This window comes from Tachysurus fulvidraco, chromosome 17 (assembly GCF_022655615.1).
Source record: "Tachysurus fulvidraco isolate hzauxx_2018 chromosome 17, HZAU_PFXX_2.0, whole genome shotgun sequence".
Classification (NCBI taxonomy): Eukaryota; Metazoa; Chordata; class Actinopteri; order Siluriformes; family Bagridae; genus Tachysurus; species Tachysurus fulvidraco.
In genome coordinates this window covers 3,642,560-3,650,567 of record NC_062534.1, presented here as the reverse complement: position 1 = coordinate 3,650,567, position 8,008 = coordinate 3,642,560, and the positions used below count along the sequence as shown (strand labels likewise).

General features: G+C 47.1%; 2 protein-coding genes across 5 annotated transcripts in view; one reads left to right on the top strand and one right to left on the bottom strand.

Moving 5' to 3' along the window:
- Window positions 1-3,010, top strand: part of elf2a (E74-like factor 2a (ets domain transcription factor)) — a 12,654-nt gene extending 9,644 nt beyond the window's left edge. For all 4 annotated transcript variants that reach the window (XM_027151981.2, XM_027151979.2, XM_027151980.2 and 1 more), the window contains 3 exons: window positions 590-782; window positions 866-1,144; window positions 1,788-3,010. In XM_027151981.2, the coding sequence (XP_027007782.2) occupies window positions 590-782; window positions 866-1,144; window positions 1,788-2,226 (911 nt within the window). In that variant the 3' untranslated portion in view covers window positions 2,227-3,010. The remainder of the gene's footprint in view (window positions 1-589; window positions 783-865; window positions 1,145-1,787) is intronic.
- Window positions 3,011-3,759: 749 nt separating this feature from the next.
- On the bottom strand, window positions 3,760-7,469 carry nocta (nocturnin a). The gene is made up of 3 exons (XM_027151983.2): window positions 7,115-7,469; window positions 5,140-5,400; window positions 3,760-4,998 (listed from the first exon to the last, which is right to left on the bottom strand). Exons 1-3 carry the CDS (start codon window positions 7,365-7,367, stop codon window positions 4,157-4,159), a joined length of 1,356 nt encoding a protein of 451 aa, XP_027007784.1. The 5' UTR covers window positions 7,368-7,469; the 3' UTR covers window positions 3,760-4,156.
- Window positions 7,470-8,008: the final 539 nt, after the last annotated feature.

Genomic DNA, 8,008 nt, shown 5'->3' with positions numbered 1-8,008 from the left:
ACCGCTTATCTGAATTTCTCGGGTCACGGGGAGCCTGTGCCTATCTCAGGCATCATCGGGCATCAAGGCAGGATACACCCTGGATGGAGTGCCGACCCATCACAGGGCACACACACACACACTCTCATTCACTCACACACTACGGACAATTTTCCAGAGATGCCAATCAACCTACCATGCATGTCTTTGGACCGGGGGAGGAAACTGGAGTACCCAGAGGAAACCCCCGAGGCACAGGGAGACCATGGAAACTCCACACACACAAGTTGGAGACGGGAATCGAACCCCCAACCCTGGAGGTGTGAGGCAAACGTGCTAACCACATCAGTCATGCCACCGTGCCCCCTAATTTAAGGAAACAAATCATGGAAAATCTGTTCCTATTGCTCGTTAGTATGAAGGTAGAGTTTGGAAAAACTTTAGACAAAAGATTTTAAAATTTAGTGTATTTAGTGTTTATGATCCACTGATCACGTTGTCCATAAGGAGGCACTGTTACTACTGACATCCGTGTTGTACGCAGGACCGTGTTCAGGAGATGGTGTTAATGTGCAGTCTGTTTTATGTTTGTGTGTAACGTGGTTTACAGGCACCACCACGTACCTATGGGAGTTTCTACTGGATCTCCTTCAGGATAAAGAAACCTGTCCTAAGTACATCAAATGGACAGAAAAGGAGAAGGGCATCTTTAAGCTGGTGGACTCTAAAGCCGTGTCCAAGCTGTGGGGCAAACATAAGAACAAACCGGACATGAACTACGAGACTATGGGTAGAGCGCTCAGGTAAGAGCACAGAAATGGCTTCAGAACGTGCTGCTTAAGAACAGAGTTTTTGTTATTAATGACGTGCGTGTACGTGAGTTTAGGTATTACTACCAGCGAGGAATTCTGTCCAAGGTGGAAGGGCAGAGACTGGTGTACCAGTTCAAAGAGATGCCCAAAGATATCGTGTTCATCGATGACGACATGGAGGACGGAATGGATAAGAGCAAAGAGCAGAGTCCCACCGCGGCCGACACGCCCAGGCGGAGGAAAGAGAGGTTTTCTCCAGTTTCATCCTCAGCACCCATCATCAGCATCGCCTCAGGACCTGAAGGACTCGTGTCCATGCAACAAGCTGCGGTCGCTACGACAACGGGCCCCAGGTAAGACAGGAGGCAGGTGACATGACTGATGTGAAGCATGTTAATATTTCAGATAAACTTTCACGCCTTCTTAGCTTACACATGTCCCTCTCTGCCCCTTAGCTTACACATGTCCCTCTCTGCCCCTTAGCTTACACATGTCCCTCTCTGCCCCTTAGCTTACACATGTCCCTCTCTGCCCCTTAGCTTACACATGTCCCTCTCTGCCCCTTAGCTTACACATGTCCCTCTCTGCCCCTTAGCTTACACATGTCCCTCTCTGCCCCTTAGCTTACACATGTCCCTCTCTGCCCCTTAGCTTACACATGTCCCTCTCTGCCCCTTAGCTTACACATGTCCCTCTCTGCCCCTTAGCTTACACATGTCCCTCTCTGCCCCTTAGCTTACACATGTCCCTCTCTGCCCCTTAGCTTACACATGTCCCTCTCTGCCCCTTAGCTTACACATGTCCCTCTCTGCCCCTTAGCTTACACATGTCCCTCTCTGCCCCTTAGCATACGCATCTACCTCTCTGCCCCTTAGCTTACACATGTCCCTCTCTGCCCCTTTCTTTAGTTCTTTCTCTGTCCCACTCATTTATTTTCTGTGATCTAATACAAACACTCACACTTTCTCTGTCTCTCTCTCTCTCTCCCTCTCCCAGGACTGTGAGGCTGGCCATGCAGGTACCAGTTGTCATGACAACACCCCAGGGTCAAAAGATCTCCACGGTGACCCTGAACTCTCCCACGAGCTCCTCTCCAGTCCTGACGGCGGGCAGCGTACTGGGTGGGGGGAACAGCGGAGGTAAAATGTTGCTGATGCCCACACAGGGGCAGAACGGCGAACGGATCACCCTGCAGCTCATCACGCTTCCCGCCAATACCGCAACCAAAGCAGGCACGCCCATCACGCTGCGTACCCTCGCACCGCTCACAGGGACCCAGGTGCTTCAGCTCGCCATGCCTTCCTCCGCCAACAACCCCACCACCACCATCACAGTGCCAGCAGAGCAGGCGCTAAACACACAGGACATCAAGATCATTAAGCTGGATCATCTGGACAGAAGCGTCCACGCAGACCAGGCCACCACACAAAGCTGACACTCTGTTCACTCAAACACAACAACCTGCAGCTTTCGTATCAATCCCAAGATACAAACCACAGCGATTTTGCTTTTAGAACAGCAGCAGCGCTCACAAAGACTCGACGATGGCGCTAAAGCTAATCCAACCCTTCACTTTCACGTCCCAACACTATGACAGAAAAAAAAACCTGCTTAGAGACCAAGCAGCCGAGACGAAGCCGGACATTTCTGAGACAGACCACCGGAGTCGCGAGGTTCTGGCACCGCACTGTAACCGGTGCTAAGGACAGAGACTCTCTGGCCAAAACACAGCGAGGGAAAGAAACGTTTCCCGACAGATACAACGGGCGTGAAAAGGATGCTGTATATATACTGACTCCATACTCGTAGTGAACAAAATGTAAAGAAGCTTCAGGTTTTTTTTTTTTTGTTTAACTTTCCCCAGTGTAAATATGAAATATAAACTTTTTGATATTTTGTATCAGGCAGTGTTTTGTTTGTTTGTTTTTGTTTTTTTTAAATACCTAAAAAGCATCTTAAAACTTTGTAGACCTTAATATTTCACTTTCTATATATTCCATATTTTTTTTTGCATTTATCTCCATCATACCTGTTATTCACATGTCTTTGTCTTATTTACGATTGTGTACAAAAAAAGGGAGAGAAAAGTGTGTGTGTGTCTCTATTTGGACTGAAGTTTAACGAATGTTCAATATTTGAAGCATATATTTTGTTGTACTCCTATACAAGCTTGTATCCAAGTAGATTTAAATATACAGGACATAATTATGCAAAACAAACTGGCCTCTTATTCTCCTGGTCTTACTCTTTATTCTTTTAATCAATCGATCGATTGTTTGAATCGATCGAAAATCCTAAGTTAGAGATAACGTGAGACTTTTTTCCTTCTTGTAACTTTGTAGAAAGTCACTAGGTTTTCTCTGTGGAAACGTTGACGGACAGGAACAGAACCGCACGCCGGGTCACGCTCTTTAGCGCTCGGTACATCTGGGGACTCGAAGCTGGAAAGGTTTCATGTTCGGCTATTTTCTCACTCCGAGCCACACCGTCTCAGATGTCTGTCTTTATGTCGACCGTATTTAACTCGCAGGGTTCAGTAAGTAAACCCAACCGACTGACACTTCTCTAACATAATGAACTTAAATGTAAACATACGTGTGTGTGTGTGTGTGTGTGAGATGATGATGATGGAACAAATCACACGGATAGAAACGTACAGTAACGGTGACGGCGTTTTTCCAGCTCGATTTAGTTCTCCTTTGGATGATTTTAAGCGCTAGTTACGATCGTGCAACTTTAACGGACCGTTTAGTTTTATTCGGAAGGACGCCGTGTGAATCCGGAGCAGCCCCGCGTTATCTCCGTTCCGTATCGTGTCCCGGTGTTTGCAGAGCAGCTGCACTGACCGTGTTAAAGATAACGTTCTTCCATAAAAATAAGAAAGTGTGGATAATTATGGATGTAGTAGAAAGTTGGGAGAAAATGATTAAAAACAGCTGACCAATCAGATTCAAGAACACCACCGGTATGTGTTATAAATAGTTTTAATAGTGAGTGCAGGCTCAGGTGTCAAGTTTGTGGCTCTTGGGTAGGAACAGAACGATACTCGTGCGATTTGAAGGGTGCAATAAATATTTTGCTGTTTAATAAATTAAATAATCGTTATTTATTTTTACAACTCGTTTAAAGAATAAAACGAGTGAATAAAATAATACATTCTTTTTTTTCTGACCAGTTAAGGATAAATTCATCGGCATTCTGTTAAAGCAACGAAATGAAGATGCCGAGCCAGTCCGTTTGAATCGACTAGGAGTCTTTGTGGTACTTGTGTGGGTTGAGGTACTTGGTGAGCACCTTCTTGTATCAGTAGGTCAGAAAAACATTTTAGGAATGTTCAAAGTTGTCATGGTGACGGTTTGATGTGGTTACATGAGCCTGTGTGGATCCTGGATGAAGCTGAAGTCACAGATGAGCGAGAGATGATCGGATGGGTAGTGGTACGAGGGTAGGCGGTCCGGGCCGATCTGCTCTTCACTGGGCATGCTCAGAACGGCATCCACGCTGAAGCCGTGGCGCGAGTACCACACGTAGTCGAGTGTCGATCGGCTCTCTCCGCTCGGACGGATTTTCCAGGTGGTGTAGGACGGCTCGGTGCTGCCGTCGGCGCTCAGTGTCCTGTATGCGCTATCGAGGCCGAGCGGAGAGTCCAGAAAGCGGCGGTACACCTCCTCGTCTGGCTCGGCGTTAAAATCTCCGCACACAAACAAAGGAACGGCTTCCTGCTGCGTGCTCAATATGGCCTTCAGCTGCTGGAGAAGATTAGCACCCTGGGCTCCACGGAGAGTCTCCCAGCCACTCCTCGCTTTCAGGTGCGTTACAGCGACGCAGAAGACTCGCCCCGTGACCTGGCACTGTAACGTCGCCATGACGGCCACCTGGTTGGTCTTGATCGCCATGGCTGAGAGACGCAGGTGACTGACGTCGAGCAAACGGAAACGCTCACGGTTGAAGAACAGGGCGCAGCCGTCGGGGCCGTTGTTGCCACGCACGTCCAGGCACGGAGAGCACGGCTTGGGGCAGAAGCTGCCCTGGTAGCCCAGGCTGGACATCACAGGCTGAAAGGTGTCGTAGTAGTGGTCCACCTCCTGCAGACACACAATGTCTGGTCTGTAGGTCAGGATCTCCTCCAGGATCAGGTACTTCCTCTCAGCCCAGTTTAATGCCTCCATGGGGCAGCGCACAAAGCCGTCCTTGCCTTCACCCAAAGCTGCAGGACGAACAAATCAGACGCATAAAGCAAATTAAAACTCTACATACTAAAGATGTTATTATCTCCATCTGTATCGATTTAGTCGCATTTAAATTTCACTCGTAAAAGTGACAGTACTCAGAGTTAACGGTACTCTACCTTGTGCTAGAATGTTCCACTGCATGACTCGGATCTGCGGGTTGTGTTTGGCGCTGGCTCTGGTCCTCGTGAAGTCCCGATGTGGCCGCGGTGGTCGCGTCCGCAGAACCTCCTCACACTCGCGCAGGAGGGTCTCTGGGTCGACCTGCTCCAAGTCACACTCGTCAGCGTGCGTGTGTGTGGCCTCCAGAGGTGCGCTGCTCAGGGACTGCGCCAGAGAACTGAAGAGCCGGACACTGCTGCTGCTGCCCATCTGACACACTGCAACACACACACACACAGTACTCAGTTAAGATGTCCACTAGAGTGTCTTTCTGAGTGTGTGTGTGTGTAAGAGAGAGAGATAAAAGAAGTAAAAAGACTCTACTTAACGACCTCGTGACTCAGTAAGAAATACGACGAACACTGTATGGCTCATCAACACAAGATTAGGGAAGTGTGTGTGTGTGTGTGGGGTGGGGGTGGGGGGCTCGTCTAAACCCAGCTTTACCTCCTACGGTACACTGGAGACTCCTTCCTACTGACAGAAATCTGTCATTGCAATATTTACACGCACTTATTTACACGAGACTGCTTTCACTCAGGTCCTTGTAAAAGGAGTTGTTGCTATGGAGACGATATTGTAAGTACCGTTAATATAAATCTGGAATTGAATCAATGCCTTCTGACCGTTCATGTGATTGTTACATAACGTGTTTGTGTGTTTACACAGAAAAGACAAACCCCGGTAATGTTTCACAACATTCTGAGGACCGACACGTTAACCTTTGCACTTAGTGGATTCTAAGGTGATGATTCACTCGCTTACTATTGATCTGTTTGTTTCTGCAACCTTTTCACTTTCACCTTCCACCTGCTGTATTTTCACTGACCAGTAAACAGTGTGTGTGTATGTATCCACTGTGCTGTTTGTGTGTGTATCCACTGTGTCTCTGACCTGTTTGTATGTGTAACCACTGTGTCTCTGACCTGTGTGTGTGTGTAACCACTGTGTCTCTGACCTGTGTGTGTCCCTGTGCTGTGTGTGTGTGTGTAACCACTGTGTCTGACCTGTGTGTGTGTCCACTGTGTCTCTCAGCTGTATGTGTGTGTGTTTGTGTGTGCACTCTGAGGTTACTATAATCTCAGTGTGGTGACACTTTAATAAAGAACACAGAAGGAGATGACGTAGAGTCATAACCACACACAGATAAAGGAGTTTACACTCCTCAGTGTTCAGGAACTTCTAGGCCAAAGGTTAAAGGTTGTGGCTTCAGACTGCATGTTCTACACCTTCATGCTAAACTCGTCTTGGCTGCAGAAACACAGCTCATATTACATACAGAGAAGGACACAGAACTCACTCTGTAAACGTGACCTGGGTTTAAACACAAACATTATACAGGGAATCTAGTGAAATATATTAAACACAATGTTCATAGAAACATTCTTTCACTCACACACACACACACACATGCACACACACACTGTGTCTCTCTCTCTCCCCCCTCCCCTTCCATCTCTCTACCTCCACCCCCCCTCAATCTCTCTACCTCAATCACACCCTCCACCTCTCTACCCCCTCTCACCCTCCATCTCTCTACCTCAATATCTCCTTCCATCTCCCTCCATCTCTCCCGCCCTCACACACACACACACAGAGTAAGGCTGATATGCAGACAGATAGATAGACAGACAGACATGTAGATAGACATATAGACAGACAGACAGAGAGACAGATAGAGACATGTAGATAGACAGACAGATATAAGCAGCACTGAGTTCATAAATAAAGTGCCGTAACCAGTTAAATGAAGGACGTTACAACAGATCACGTGACCAGAAAGACTCAGAAGAAAATGGTGACGCGCGCCATCATTTCTATTACCGTGAGTCACTTTGGCACGAGTACAGTCTACCTTCATCATCATCATCATCATCATCTCTATATGGAGTTACACTCAGTATAAATGAGTGATTATGGTGTAACACTCACCTGGTAGTAGTGATGGAGAGGAGCAGATGTGTGTGTTAGAGGACACACTGGACACACTGGACACTCTGGACACACTACAGCGGGTCACAGCAGGTACTGGAGCAGAACAGTGTGTGTTAGAGGACACACTGGACCGTCTAGCAGGTACTGGAGCAGAACAGTGTGTGTGTTTCAGAGCTGATCGTAGAGATGACACACAAAGTGCTCTGAGATCCTTCTGTATGAACAAGGAGCAGCACCTTACCGGATACATTATACCTCAGCTAGACACACTGCTGTAAATAAGAACCCTGCCGTGTAACCGGGTCCGTCAGTGAGTACCGGCGCAACAACCCGGCAATTTGCTCCCTTATTTCATCATGCATTTGCGGACACTCCCATTCACCCCGCGGGGGGGCGGTGGTCGATCGGCTTTATTATATAAAACACATATAAACACGGTTTAACTCTGGCTCTTTAATACAGAAACGACTACACAAAGTAGGTTTAGTTTAGACATGACATGATTCCGTATTAAAGTAAGAATTAAAAGCAGAATGTGACCATTTTCAGAGATTCCCCTTACACACAGAGTCACAATGGTTCAGTCCGGATAAAGCCGTGTGCTGTATAGGGAGTGGAACGGGGTGTGATGACGTAAAGGAACTTCCGCTTCCGCTTCCTTGTTCTGTCAGTTAATTTCACCACAGGAAATGAATCAATTTCAAATAAAGAAACAGACAGATAAGTGGATAAGTGTGTAACAGATCTATCCATCTATCTATCTATCTATCTATCTATCTATCTATCTATCTATCTATCTATCTATCTATCTGTCTGTCTGTCTATTTATCTGTCTGTTTATCTATCTGTTTGTCTGTCTCCATCTGTCTGTTTATCTGTCTCTGTCTGTCT

Coding starts and splice junctions, on each gene's coding strand:
- nocta (XM_027151983.2), bottom strand. CDS start 7,367: ATGTATCCGGTAAGGTGCTGCTCCTTGTTCATACAGAAGGATCTCAGA. Junction 5,401..7,114: donor CTCTCCATCACTACTACCAG/GTGAGTGTTACA, acceptor TGTGTGTTGCAG/TGTGTCAGATGGGCAGCAGC. Junction 4,999..5,139: donor GTGGAACATTCTAGCACAAG/GTAGAGTACCGT, acceptor TTCGTCCTGCAG/CTTTGGGTGAAGGCAAGGAC.